The 14,955-nt window shown below is 42.9% G+C and overlaps 1 protein-coding gene across 1 annotated transcript in view; it reads right to left on the bottom strand.

The window, feature by feature from the left end:
- Hadha (hydroxyacyl-CoA dehydrogenase trifunctional multienzyme complex subunit alpha) overlaps nt 1-14,955 on the bottom strand; it is a 34,389-nt gene that overhangs the window by 8,052 nt on the left and 11,382 nt on the right. The window contains exons 6-13 of the mRNA XM_059248656.1: nt 13,919-14,038; nt 12,027-12,129; nt 9,621-9,743; nt 9,038-9,156; nt 6,972-7,028; nt 5,407-5,516; nt 4,059-4,193; nt 2,875-3,046 (exon numbers count right to left, since the gene is read on the bottom strand). Of these exons, the coding sequence (XP_059104639.1) occupies nt 2,875-3,046; nt 4,059-4,193; nt 5,407-5,516; nt 6,972-7,028; nt 9,038-9,156; nt 9,621-9,743; nt 12,027-12,129; nt 13,919-14,038 (939 nt within the window). The remainder of the gene's footprint in view (nt 1-2,874; nt 3,047-4,058; nt 4,194-5,406; nt 5,517-6,971; nt 7,029-9,037; nt 9,157-9,620; nt 9,744-12,026; nt 12,130-13,918; nt 14,039-14,955) is intronic.

Below are 14,955 nucleotides of genomic sequence, written 5' to 3'. Positions count from 1 at the left end.
AGCTCTCAGGGAACCAAGGGGGTAGGTATCAGCCAACAATGCCATGTGCCAATGCATGCACTAAGCTGAGCCGTGCCAGCAACTAAAATAGTTTAAGATTCATCTCATGAAATCTAAGAACAATACAGATGTAAAGACAGATCCAAACGGGAAAAACCACTAGACAGGTTACAATGTGTTTAAAAATGTGCATAGACTTGGGAGAGAGAAGAGAAAAGGAGTATATAGACATAAATTAAAAAATAGTTTAAAAATAATAAAGTCCTTCAAAAAGGAGTAAAGTAAAACAAAAATTAAAAATAAATAGCCATGTAAAGATGGGAAATACACAGGAAGTCTGGATCCTGTATATTGTTGTTGTCTTTAGATTTTTTCTGATTGCTTAGGAAGGAACAACAGCTGATAAAACACATTGGATTATGGAAACTGTTGGATTAAACCAACCTATTTATTTAAAAAATGTCTGACTTCAAAATGGAAGACAAAAGATGTGTTACTTTGGGGAAGAGGTTATGCTTTTATTTCCACAGGAAATGAGGGGCTGTGGATTCATTCCAAGTTGATATGGATCAGGTTTGATCAAGGAACACCCACTGAAAATCCTGGCTACAGAAATAAACCTAGAAAAACTACAAGACATGTAATGTATATTTTACCTGCTCAAACATAAAACAAAAAAATCATCTTTTGCTGACTTTTGTACAATGCACAGTCTATACTTGTATTAATACTGATATGTATGTTACCTTTAAAAGTTTATGTATTTCAGAACAAGGGGACCAAACACCAGTGAAAACAAATGGCCCAGGTGGTCCAACATCTCAGAGTGCCTCTGTTACAGTTTGTGAGTTCTGCATCCAGAACATCTTCAAGACTTTTGGCTGAGATGATCCAGCCTCACAGACCACTCCAGCCAAGACTTAACCATTATCCTGATTTTTTTTCAGGGTCCCCCAAAGATTCTAGTGCCCCTAGACAACAGGAAGCAGTCTAGAAAAAAACAATACTTACATTCCCAAAAGATTGGTTATGGATGTTTGCCATAATTTAAAGGGATGTTGGTTACAAGCTGTTATTAGTCATAGTCAGGAAAAAAGCTAAACTAAAGAGTTAAATTCAAAGATCTCTTTCTAAAGGAAAAAAGGGGGATAAGATATAAAATTGATGAGATAAAAGGGTAGATTATTGAATCTACTTTAATCCAAAAATAGTTATTAATCTCAAAATATTTTACATTGGCATGGATTTTGGTTTATTGATACAATTTAAAGTTAATTTTGTTATACTATATGTATGTTTCTATTCTTGTTTGTGCTTAAGCAGCTCATTTAAAAATGTAATGTATAGGGGCTGGAGAGATGGCTCAGCAGTTAAGAGCACTGGCTGCTCTTCCAGAGGTCCTGAGTTCAATTCCCAGCAACCACATGGTGGCTCACAACCATCCATAATGAGATCTGGTGCCCTCTTCTGACCTGCAAGCATATATGCCAGCAGAACACTGTATACACAATAAATAAATCTTTTAAAAAAATGTAATGTATAATTAAGAGAATTTTACAGGTTAACAGTCATCTATAATAGTCAAACTTATAGTCATATTAGGTTTGTTTTCAAGATTAAACAGATGTATTTACATAAATAGATGGTCTTCAAACACATACAGAATATGGTATTTAATATGTTTAATAACCTAAGGCTTTTCATGACAGTGAGATACGTCTGCTCCTGACAGCACCAATTTACTTCAAAAGAAGATGATGGGCATCGAAGAATCTCTATATGGAGTTTGCCTTCCTTACGGCAAAAGCTAGCCATTTGGGCAAAAAAATGCCTTTGCCTCAATTGCTGATAGTTACTGTTCAAACTGGACCAGCAGGATGCAAAAGAAAGCAACTGTCAAACTTTGGCAAGGCAAGGCAGGACAGTCCTTCAAAATTCCCTGCTTCTCAAAAATGTCTGTCAGATATACTAGGCCTGTAGGCCACAGGTGGATGCCCCAATGTTACAGAAGAACTTGGGGTGACTGTCCAGGCAGCCAGATGTCCCTATTGTTAGGTAACATTGCACCCTTCTGGGGTCTTTGATGGAGTTAAAGACTAAATAATTAGACTTAAAAGTTTTCATTAGTTATTATAAAAGGTAAATTAGGTATATAACCTTAGACTCACAAAGATAGATAATAAAATATTTTCTTTAAATTTGCTAAATACAAATGGACTGGATATTGTAACTGTAATTCTTACTTGATAACTGTTTTTGTTGTATATAATTTTACTATGTGAAAGTTAAAACTTTCCTTTTTTAGACAAAAAGAGGGAAATGCTGTGGAATAATCTTTCTGTACACCAAGAAAATGTGTTGCTCTCATTGTTAATAAAAAGATGATTGGCCAGTAGTTAGGCAGGATTTTCAGGACAGAGAGAATGCTGGGAAGAAGGAAGGAATCTTGAGAGTCACAAGGAAAGTCAAAGAGAAACAGGATGAATGTGCTGAGTTGAAAGAAGGTACCATCATGTGGCAGAGGGTAGATAAGAAATATGGGTTAATTCAAAAAATGTAAGAGTTAGCTAGTAACAAGCCCAAGCTATTGGCTGAGCATTTATAATGATGAAGTTTCTGTGCATTTATTTTGGAGCCAGCGGTCTCAGCAAAAACTCCATCTACACCAGCAAGATCGCTCAGTGGGTAAAGTCACTTGCCACCAAGTCAAACAGCCTGAATTTGATCCCTGGGACCCACAGGGTGGAAGGAGAGAAACAATTCCTGCAAGTTACCCTCAACCTCCACACATGCTCTATGGCATGCGTCTCTGTTCCCAGTAAGACCCCCATCTCAGTGTCCTCCACAGTCAAGTACAATGAGCCCCTTACTTACGCCTTCTACTTCCTTTAACACTTTGTGCTTAACAGTGATGTCCTCAAAGACAGCTTCAATCACCATGTCAGCCTTCTCAAAACCATTGTAATCGAGCTGCCCAATCAAGTTGCTGAAGATGGAATCCCTTTCGAATGATGTTAGAGCTTTCTTCTTCACTTTGTCATTCAATCTAGAAAGAACACATGCTGAGAGTGGAAAAACAGCAGACTAGAGGCCACACAGTTGCTATGTGGCTCCACAACTCTGCGAGGTTACATCATTACTCCCATTTTGAGGGTGTCGAGTTGCCTAGAGGTTTTGGGGTTTAAATGACTAGTGATGGAGATTAGCATTTGAAGACAAGTTGGACCCTAGGCACACAGTTTTTCTATCACAAAATATCTCTACATGGTCAATGATCAAGCTACACAGCCAGCCCACTTAGGAAACACAATACCCTTACTCAGCAAAGTCCCAAGCAGGATGGTCTAAGGCAGCCAGCTCATCCATCACATTTATGCAGAACACTGGGCTAAAACCAACCTCAGTTTGGCTGAGCTGATGCCACTTCCTCTCAGCAAAACTGGTGGCATGTATATGAGAAGGGACTGGGTGGGATAGAAGGACAGTCACGCTTTGTTTAATCCTTATTTATGCTTTATGTACAAGGGTGTTTTGCCTGCAGATATACAGGCCTCAGGCATCATGGGCCGACCAGGCAAGGGCGCTGCTGTGTCGCTCTGGTCAGGAAAGAGGGCTGAAGAGCCCCTGTGGCGGCCCTGCCTTCATCTACTGCAGTCAGCACCCATTCACCCAAACCCTCCCCTCAGCCCTCACAGGAGAGCCGTGCAGGTTCCCGAAGCCACTCCACTGGGGCAACCACATGCAAACCTCGGCCCAATCAGACACCCGAGAACTACTAGCTTCATACCAAAGGATAAAAAAAGTGACATTTATGTACTAATAAGGAAACACTCAAAGGCCTACCAAACGTATAAGAAAAAGAATAATTGGTATTTCTAAACAACAAAGAAAACTTTGGTAAAGCTATAGAGTATGGGGCTCATTATGTTCAGGAAAAAGGAATCTGTGATGGGAAAGAGAAAACAAACAAACAAACAAAACCAACAAAAAAGCCCCAAGAAACCAAGCACCCCTGCCCTAGAAACAGTTTAACTCAGGTAGAAACAGAGCAAACTTACCCTTTGAACACCTGCTGCTGTCCCCGGCCCAGCCCAGTCACCGTGGTGTCTTTAAGTATAGTTTTCAGTCCCTTATCCACAGAGACCTGGGCAATGCCAGCTCCCATCAGCCCTGCACCAAGGATGGCCAGATGCCTAGGAGGACAAGATCAAACGATTCTGGTGACCATCTCAGGCATTTTAGTAGCTGGGAAACATTAGCCATGCTGTCACCCAGTAAACCAACCACACTGGCCACAAATGTAAGAGCTGTTGATAATTTCTATCTACAGTAAATGTTTGATTTAAAGATAAACGTAAAACTCCCCGAGTGTAAAGAACTGGTCTTCCTGTAAAGGAAGAACTCTGCCATCTTTCAGCTGTGCCCGCAGCCCATGGAAACCAAACCTAACCTTGCAGAGATCTGTTGACGACGAATCTGGTGACATCATTCTCCTTTTTCCTGAAACCTATGGCCCTAGCCAGAGTACTTCAGTCTCCTTACTAGTAGCTTTTAGGTTTTGTTTTCTGTTTTGTTTTTTTTTTTTGTTTTGTTTTTTTTTGTTTTTTGAGACAGGGTTTTTGCGCCTTTTCCTGGAACTCACTTGGTAGCCCAGGCTGGCCTCGAACTCACAGAGATCCGCCTGGCTCTGCCTCCCAAGTGCTGGGATTAAAGGCGTGCGCCACCACCGCCCAGCATTTGAGACAGAATCTTATGCAGCCTAGGCTGGTCTTGAACTCACCACGCAGAGGATGACCTTGAACTTCGGATCTTCCTGTCTTCACCTTCCGAGTGCAGGGCTAACAGTCACACATCACCATACCTGGTTTATATGGTACTGGCAACTGAACTCGGGACTCCTGTGTGCCCCCCAAGTATTTACCAACTGAGCTGAGTTACAGCTCCAGCAGGATACCTTTGATCTGGGAAGTAAGACTTAAACCAGACCACTAGGGAATCATTATGAGATAAGAATGCTCTATAGGGTCTAGAGAAATGGCTCAGTGTTTAAGAGCACTGGCTGCTCTTCTTGAGGACCTAGGTTCAATTCCCAGCACCCACATGGCAGCTCACAACTGTCTGTAACTCTGGAATATCTGACACCCTCACACAGACACGAATACAGACAAAACACTAATGAATATAAAATTTAAAAAAAGGAAAAGAAAGCTGCTAGAGAACTCAGAGCATCTGAAAACAAGAATGTACTTGGAATAATAAAGGCTCTACTGTGCACAGGGCAGAAATAAAGGCTCTACTGTGCGCAGGGCAGAAGAGGTTGAGGACAAATGTAGTTCTGTGGATCCTCAGACACCCACACACTTGGTGCAAAGCAAATGCCCAGGCTTTCTAGGCAGGGCAGCTTACTGAACAGTCTTCTGCGGTGTTCCAAATTTATTCTTCTTGCACAGGACCTGGCCGTGATAAAGTCCCATCAGGGCCTTCGATTCTTTGGTCAGTGCAAGCTCTCCAAATTTCTGAAAGGTAAGGGAAACAAGGGAAGGTGGGACTTCAGGGTCTGGTGATGGGGACTCCTTCGCTTCATTCTCCTCTTCAAGCAGGGGCAACACCCCAGGGTCTCAGTCCCACAGGCATCTCAGTGAACCCCAGTGTGGCTCAGGCTCCACCACTGCTGGGGTTCTCTTTACTGTCTATCCCCTCGGGAACACTTGTCACTCTGAAGGAGGTTTGCTCATTTATTTATTTATTTATTTTTGGTTTTTCAAGACAGGGTTTCTCTGTGTAGTTTTGGTGCCTTTCCTGGATCTCACTCTGTAGACCAGGCTGGACTTGAACTCACAGAGATCCTCCTGCCTCTGCCTCCCAAGTGCTGGGACAAAAAAAAAAAAAAAAGGTGTGCGCCACTACAGCCAGCTTTTAAAGAGGTTTTGCTGTAACTGAGCTCTCAGATTTTTTTTTTTTTACAGCAGAGGAGTGGTAACCTTTGCCAATGGTCTAAACTAGCGGTTCTCAACCTTCCTAATGCTGAGACCCTTTAATACAGCTGCTCATGTGTGGTGACCTCAACCATAAAATTATTTTCACTGCCACTTCCTAACTGTACTTTTGTTACTGTTATGAACTGTAATGTAAATATCTGATATGCACAACCCACAGGCTGAGAACCACTGGTCTAGAGTCTCAGGCCTGAATAGATCTTCACCATTGCTGCAACAACCCACCTTGGGAGACGCCTGAGAAGAAGGCCAGATGTTAAGGCCACACTGCCTCAAGGCAGAACTTGAGCGCAGAGTGCTCCCCACTCCAGTTCTCTTCCCCCTGCTATTCTGAAAAGTCCTAACACTAGGACGAGTCCCGTTTCATATGCAGCATGTTCAGTGGTTCCCAGCAGAAAGGCTGGAACCCGGGTTTGAGACAGTGGGTCTGCACCCGGATCTTGCCAATCCCTACTGTCAAGCTTTCTTCACTCTTCAAGTGGGAAAATGGACGCCTCGTTCATAGAACGTCCCGGGGATTAATGAGAATACCAGTAAAATGACTAGACTTTCAATGCTAGCTTTTATCAACACTGCTAGCACACAATGGTAACATTATAGGGTTACAAATAGCCAAGATCTACAATCGCTCTACACTGACCTACATGCCCAGCCCTCACTGTATCCACTCTGTCACAACAAAATCAGCCCAGGTGCAGACTAAAGTCATTCAAGGGAACGGTCCTGAAGGAGCTGCTGCTCCTGCTCTCACTACGCCCTCATTACTGAGCAGTTTCAAGCACCTGCAGACGACACCATCCTTCTCAGGTCTACTCAACCACTGCAGCTAATCAGAAGCAGGACCACTGGGGAAAAAGTACGCGTTTCATATGCAGTACCTTGTTACATATAGTACAGTGTATGCACATACATTTTCAGCTTTAAACAGAGCTTTTGGTCTTTAGTTTTCTACAATTAAATTGGAGATAATTTTACCTGTGATTCAGCAAGATAACCAGCATCATTTCCTTGCTCGAGTCCAGCCTTCACAGCCTAAAAAACCATAGATGCAATTATTCAGTGTTGGAACAGAACGGCTAAATGTAAAATAATCCTGAACAAAACAGCCAGTGTGATTAGACTTCAGAGAGTAGGTCACAGATCCAGCTTTTCGAGGGCAGGAACTGAACACCTGGCTGCTCTAACCTGATCAACTTGTTTGTGCTCTGATAAATAAAGCTTGCCTGGAGTTTGGAGGGCAGAGCTCGCCACTAGTTAACTGTAGAGGCCAGGCAGGGGTGGCACACACCTTCAATCCCAGCACTTGGGAGGAGGAAGCAGGAAGATCAGGAGTTCAAGGCCACCCTGGGCTACACGAGACTGAATCAGTCTAAAAGAGAAACAAGAGCTGGGTGGTGGTGGTGGATCATGCCTTTAATTCCAGCACATGGGAGGCTCACGCCTTTAATCTCAGGACTAGAGAGGCGGAGACAGGAATATAAGGTAGGTGGAAACAGTATTTGCCTCAGCCCATTCGGTCTCAGATTTCATAGAGGTAAGAAGTCTCTGGTGGCTGCTGCTCTGCTTCTCTGATCTTTCAGCTTTCACCCTCTATATCTGACTCCCGGTTTTTATTGTTAAGACTAATTAGGGCTGCACTCCATCAACTGTCTCTGAGGCTGCTGCTGAACTGAGGAAAGGGAACCTTAAACTATGTCCTTCTTTCTAAGGACAGCATTCTCTGCTGGTTTCTCTGTGCTTTCCAGATGTGTGATCTTGTTAGTCACATTAACCCAGAACTATATACAATTCAACCTTACATCTGGGGTAAGCGCTATCCCATGTATGGTGGTAAATAAAAAAGACAAAGAATGACCCTCTCAGGCTGGGCAGTGGTGACACACCCCTTTAATCCCAGCACTTGGAGGCAGAAGCAGGTGGATCTCTTGTGAGTTCGAGGCCAGCCTGGTCTACGAAGCAAGTTCCAAGACAGCCAGGACTACACAAAGAAACCCTGTCTTGAAAAATAAAAACAAAAACAAAACAAAACAAAAAAAGAGAGAAATGACGCCAAACCCAACCACCATAATTTATACATATGATATGAAACAAAACAAACCCCAAATCCATTAAACTCCAATTTCCTGTCATTAACTGTATTTCAGAGTCTTACTCAAACTTATCAAGACAGCAGGCTGACTGGTAGCTCTATTTCGTCTCTCCTAACCTTCTTTGACCCATTACCATGAAAATGACTAACAGTACAGGACAAGGTAAAATTGATTAATTCATTTTTGCTAACCTTCTCTCTCTCTCTCTCTCTCTTTTTTTTTAAACTTTAATTTATGTGTGTTGGTATGAAGGTGTCAGATCCCCTAGAACTGGAGTTAGACAGTTGTGAGCTGCCATGTGGGTGCTGGGAATTGAACCTGGGTCTTCTGGAAGAGCAGTTAGTGGTCTTAACCGCTGAGCCATCTCTCCAGCCCAGTTCTAAGTTTTAAAGTCTTTTAAGTTAAAGTGTTGTACATTTAAATTAAAGACCTTTTAATTATCTTCCTTTATCTTTTCATGCTGCCTTTATATCATCAGGTCTTCCTAGTAATTATAGAAATGGGAATGTCTTTTTAAAAAATTATCATTAGCAGGTGGATCTTTGTGAGTTCAAGGCCAGCCTGGTGTACAGGGTGAATTCCAGGACAGCCAGGGATACACAGAGAAACTGTCTCGAAAAACAAAACAAAACAAAATAAAATGAAACAAACAAACAAACAAAACAGAATTAAGTACTGGCTGGGTCCATGGTGCGCATGCCTATAGTCCTAGCACTTGGGAGACAGAGGCATATCCTCTGAGTTTGAGGCCAGTCTGGTCTACAGAGCTACACAGTGAGACTCTTCCTCAGGAAGCAAACACACAAACAAAAAGTACTGTCATACATTCAGAGAGGAGGAGACATGGGAAGGGCGGGCACGGCGGGCAGACTCACATCGATTATTATAAAGAGTACTGCTTCATCAGAGAGGAGGAGACATGGGAAGGGCGGGCACGGCGGGCAGACTCACATCGATTATTTTCAGAGGTGCAGGGTAAAGGCCTTTGGTCTGCTTTTTCACCTTCTCTTCCACTGTTTTGTAAATCTGCTGTCTGACAAATGGAATAGTCATGGCGTATGACGTCAGCTCTGGAAGGTAAAATGTAGTTAAATTTCACTGGCATGAACTAGGGCTCCCTGCTCATTTGTTCTGCAGACTCTACAGCAACAGAGTAATTCTAGCATGTGAAAGAACACAACCTAAACGTCAACCTCTGCACCGTGCTGTCTTAACGCGCTTTAGCGACTTGACCCGTGTTAAGGCCTGGTCTGGGGACTTGCAGCTTTATTACACAGTTATAATCTACTTTTGTATTAATGTTTCAAGTTTTCCAAAATAACAAGCCTTTAAACAATGGCCTTAGCAGTCAGTATAAGGTTGAGGATCTGACCACGAGGCAGAGTTGTGCTCTTTAAGGCTGACTTCATACAGCACATTTACCTCGCTCTCTTTTCTTTTTGAGGCAGGGTCTCTCACAGCCCAGCTCAGGCTCATTCTGAATTCAGGGAAAGCTCAGGCAAGAAGCAGCCCTGCTGCTAACAAAGACACTTACTGTCCATCAGGCCTTTGCTCTGCTTTGCAGAGACCTTCCTATCAGCCAGGCCTTTGGCAAAAGTAATTGCAACTTCCTCTAGGTATTCAATTGTCCTTTCCTCTGAAGGCTTTACTCCTGGTCCTGTAGAAACAAAATAAAACAACAGGATGATCCCAAGGACTGGAATGCCAATCAAGCTTAGACTAGTCCTAGGCACAGGAATCCTCCCACACAGCCTCCTTTCACACTAGGTGGTAAGCGGTGTGGGAACTCTGGAAACAACTGTGAACAAAGGTGCAAAGATGGGATCTAAGTGGAGGAAAGGGCTCAAACACTGTCAGTCTGCATCTACTTCTGCAGGGTGCAGTGGGTCTTGTGTGGCCTGTACTCCTAGATAAAACTAGAAGAAAACAAACAAACAAACAAGCTGTAAAATTATGTGTAAGGTGCTGCAGAACCCTGAGGACTAGAGTTCTAAAGGGAACAGCCTATCTTAGGGGATGGCTGGTCGCTTTGTTCTTTGGTGTGTCACAGCTTTGGGGTGTGGACTGACTGACTACTGGACTTGGCTCAAGCCAAAGGATGATACTAGGAGGAAAGTAAGACATCAGACCTTCAGGGCCACACAGAACAGATTAGAAGGGAGAGGCATACAAAGCCAGCGTCCCTGATGGAACAGCAGTGCAAAGGCTCAAAGGGCTGGTTCAGAAAGGTGGTGGGATCTCCATGACCCAATGGTTAGTACACAAAGCCGAGAAATCCAAAGAACAGAGTTTCTAGGGCTATGAAAACTGCCACCATCCAGGCTCTCTACTGAAAGTCTGCACCAGTTACACTGGAGGAGTGGGTGGAGTGTAAAAAAGACTTAGGTGGAAGAACTGACTACAAGTATCTAACTACTCCCTAGTAAGACGTCTGTTCTGTCTGCACCCGAGCAGAGGAGGAGGAATCAGAACTAAACCTTTAACTTCAAAATGGCCCAAACTTGGGAATTCAGAAAAGTCAACAGCATTATAATCTGGCAGGGCGCTCAAGGTCACCAGACTCTGTAATCAGAATGCCGCTGAGCATGTGACACACCACGGTCTACCCAGAGGGCTCCTTAACTCTGGCTAGCACTGTTCAGCACATCCATGAAGAGAACTACCTAAGGCCAGGAAAGACCACTACAGAAGCACGAAAGAACACCAGCACAGGACGGCTGGTGGCCTACACCTTTTAGTTAAAGAACTATGACCAGCTGAGGTACTCCCTGAGGGGACAGATATGACACTGGGAATATGGCATGGGAAATACTGCCTTCCTTATACCACACTTGGAGTGTGGCCATACACCACAGTCCTCAAGGGAGGTACAGACAAGGACACAGGTCTCCTGGGCTGGCTATGTTCTCACTCACATTTCCATTCCTGCCCAGATACTTTCCCTCCTAGGTCTCTACCTCAGGGCATTAGCTGTACTAAGAAAAACAGAATCTTAAAGACACTTTCCCCTACTTCCATGCCATCTCTTCTGCCAGGCTCCATAAAGCCCGTTTGTTCAAGGCTTCCTCAGCAGGCAGGTACCCCTCACAACCCCCAGTAACTCTGGCTTCACGGGAGCCAATGCCCTCTTTTGGCCTCCAAAGGCACCTGCACACACATGATGGGCATACTCACATACAGATACACACACGCACATAAATAAAACCTTAAAAAACAAAAACAAGGGGCTGGAAACGTGGCTCATCATCTAAGCTCTAGCTTGGAACTTTCTACACTATGTGGCCCCTGGTTGCTCAAACTCATGGTTCATTTGTCACAATCTTCTAAATGCTGGACTACAGGCATGAGCCACCACACTGAGCCTTAAGTAATAGCTTAAGGCTGACATTTAAGAAACACCAGGCGGTGATGAATGGACATTTCTGAGGTTTCTACTGCCAGCAGAAATTGCATGAAAGTACACATAAGTAGATACCATATGTTAACATTGTGAGGTCAGCTATTTCCTGTGTTTATTGTATTATTAAAACACAGGGCAGGGATGTAGCTCAGTGGTAGAGTATTGGCCCAGAGTGCAGAAGACCCTGGTTTGATCCCACACACTCCAAACAAAAATGAAAACAACAAAGAAAACAAAGAACTGCCCACCAGGGACTGAAGGAGGCTTACACATGGATAGTAACACAGATAATTTATAACTAAACACTAATAACTGAGCTGATCCTATATTCTTGGTATCCAAATAATCCATAAAATAAATAGAAACCAGGGTGGGGTTGAAAATGATTTAGTAATAGCTCTTAGGAAATGTCACTCCTCAAATGCTGTTACTTCCTTCTTAAGAGTTTTGAGTTTCATCCTGACTAATATTCAAGAGATCAAATCCTTCAGGAAATAAGCAACTCTGTAAGACCCAATTCCGAGTCATGCTAACACTTACCCAGGGGTTCCACCAGCTGGTCAACCAATCCCATCTTCTTTGCTCTGTCTGCACGAATGTTTCTACCAGTCAGCATCATGTCAAACGCAGCAGGCACACCCACCTAACATGTGAGAGAGAGCCAGAGAACAGGGGGAAATGAAGGTGGGAGTCAGTTCACAAATCATCAAGTCAGCACACTACAGAAGAAAAGTGGGGCTTGCTGTCAAGGCTGACACCCTGAGTTTAGTTCCTGGGCTCTCATGGCAGGAGAGAACTGACTCCTGAAAGATGTCCTCTGACCTCCACATGTGCGCCACGGCACAAGGATGCAGGAACACCCAATATAAACAAATAAACAGTCATTTTTTTTCTAAAAAAGGAGAAAAGTCAGACCGGCTTTATGTTCTTTTATCAGTAAATTAAATTTTATATACTAATACACTTTTAAGTTTTGAGATTAGATGTTCTGCTGAAGAAAAACTGCCTTTATGGTATCTTTTAAATTCAGGAGCATAAGGAATCAATGAGGTGGCGAATTCATTTTATATGAACTAAACTGCAGACTGTGCCACTCTCAATTTGTTCTCCATCATTGACACAGTATTTAAACCTCTGGAGCCAAGGATGTAGCTCAGCGGTAGAGTGCTTGCTTGGCATGCATAAGACCATGGGTTCAATTCTTAGCATCCCTACCTCTGAAAAATTCCAATATTGGAACTAGAGTGCAGACTCTGAGATGGGAAACCTGATATTTTTACAAAGACTTTAGAAAGAAGTTCGAGTTTAACATTGCAGCTCAACTGATACTATTCTAGAAAACTGACTTTGAGCCAGGGGTATGGTTTGTTCTATAATCTCAGATCTTGGAAGTCTGAGGCAGGAGAATGGTAGACTCAAGGCCTGTCTGAGCTGCAAGGAAGACCCTGATTCAGAACAAAACAACAAAATACCCAAAACAAAACCAGCTAGGTGTGGAGGCATATGCCTTTAATCCCAGCACTCAGGAGGTGGAGGCAAGAGGATCTCTGTGAGATCTAGGTCAGCCTGGTCTATGTAGTGAGTTCCAGGACAGTCAGGACTACATAGAGAGTCCCTGGCTTAAAAACAAAGAAAAAACCAAAACACAGCCAATCAAAATAAAAATGAAAGAGCTCCTAGCAACATAAGTAAATGAAATTCAACAAATTTTTTTGTGTTAAGACATCTTCTAGACAATTCTTATAAAGAAATGTGTATGACTAATTTTGATTACTAGCTTGGTATGTGTTATTCCAGTACTTGGGAGGGTGAGGCAGGGGGATGGACAAGAGTTTGAGGCCAGTCTAGGCTACAGGATGAAACTTGTAACACCAAGTCTTCTTTCTCCACCCGCACTGTATGGACTTCTCGGCACACTTGCCCTTTCACTGAGGAATCTATAGTGCTAGACGCTACAAGGCTCTGCCCTCTGGTTTGATAGGAAATTTCTCTGCAGCCTCCTGAGACGACTCTCCTCCTCCTTTCCTTAGAAACTGAAAAGCTTGCTGCATCTTTTTTTGGTCCTTTGAATACAGCAAAGACATGGTCTAAATCAGAGAATGATGGGAAAGCTTTGTCTCATACTTATCATGAACTATGACCCATGGCTTTGAAAAACTATTAAAGAGATACCGTGAGAAGAGGAACAAATTAATGTTCTGGAAAAGCAAGGCTTATCATCTTTACCCTCTTATCAACAATTCTGTAGAACTGAAAAAAATAAGCATCAGGAATAAAAAAAAAAAAATCTCAACGATCCTCTATATTCCTAACTTACTTAGGTCCTGAATTCTACAGTGAGTGTCTATATTATGTACTTTGTAGATGGAGTAGATCTAAGGGGGTATTTATGTACAACTCAAGTTTATGGTGTTGGAAGATCTTAAACTCACCATTTTGGGCAATCTTTGGGTACCTCCGGCTCCTGGTAAGATCCCCAGCAACACTTCAGGAACACCCAATACTGTTTTCCTGTCTTTTGTTGCTATTCTGTATTGGCATGCTATGGCGAGCTTCAAAGAAATCAAAGAAAAATTAGAATGTTAGAAAATGTAACTGTGCCATTTTAGCACCTAGGCTGGCAGGTCTAAAGATTATTTATAAAGTAGGAATGGCCGGGCCGGGCGGTGGTGGCGCACGCCTTTAATCCCAGCACTCGGGAGGCAGAGCCAGGCGGATCTCTGTGAGTTCGAGGCCAGCCTGGTCTCCAAAGCGAGTTCCAGGAAAGGCGCAAAGCTACACAGAGAAACCCTGTCTCAAAAAACCAAAAAAAAAGGAAAAAAAAAAAAAAAGTAGGAATGGCCGGGCAGTGGTGGCACATGCCTTTAATCCTAGCACTAGGGAGACAGAGCCAGGCGGATCTCTTTGAGTTTGAGCCCAGCCTGGTCTACAGAGCGAGATCCAGGACAGGAACCAAAACTACACAGAGAAACCTTGTCTCAAAAAACAAAACAAAACAACAACAAAACTATAAAGTAGGAATATACCACAAAATAAATCATGATTTGTTAGGCTGAAATCTGGCATGTTACCATTTACCTTTTCTACCCATTTTCATAATTTACTAACCCTTTTCCAGGCTGCTGTTCTTTTTCTATTTTTTTTTTTAAAGATTTATTTATTATGTATACAGTGTTCTGTCTGCATGTACGCCTGCCCACCAGAAGAGGGCACCAGATCTCATCATAAATGGTTGTGAGTTACTGTAAGGTTGCCAGGAACTGAACTCAGGACCTCTGGAAGAGCAGCCAGTGCTCTTAACCTCTGAGCCATCTCTCCAGGCCCAGGTTGCAGTTCTTAAAAATCTTCTGAAGGTTAACCTTGTTCTACATAGTGAGATCCTGTCTCAAAAAACAAAAAGAAATCTCTTCAATCTCATCATCTTTACTATTCACAAGGAACTCTCATGAGACTTAAACATGTATTAGGC

This window comes from Peromyscus eremicus, chromosome 22 (genome assembly GCF_949786415.1).
Source record: "Peromyscus eremicus chromosome 22, PerEre_H2_v1, whole genome shotgun sequence".
Classification (NCBI taxonomy): Eukaryota; Metazoa; Chordata; class Mammalia; order Rodentia; family Cricetidae; genus Peromyscus; species Peromyscus eremicus.
The sequence above is the reverse complement of the archived record's forward strand: the minus strand, read 5'-3'. Positions and strand labels throughout refer to the sequence as shown.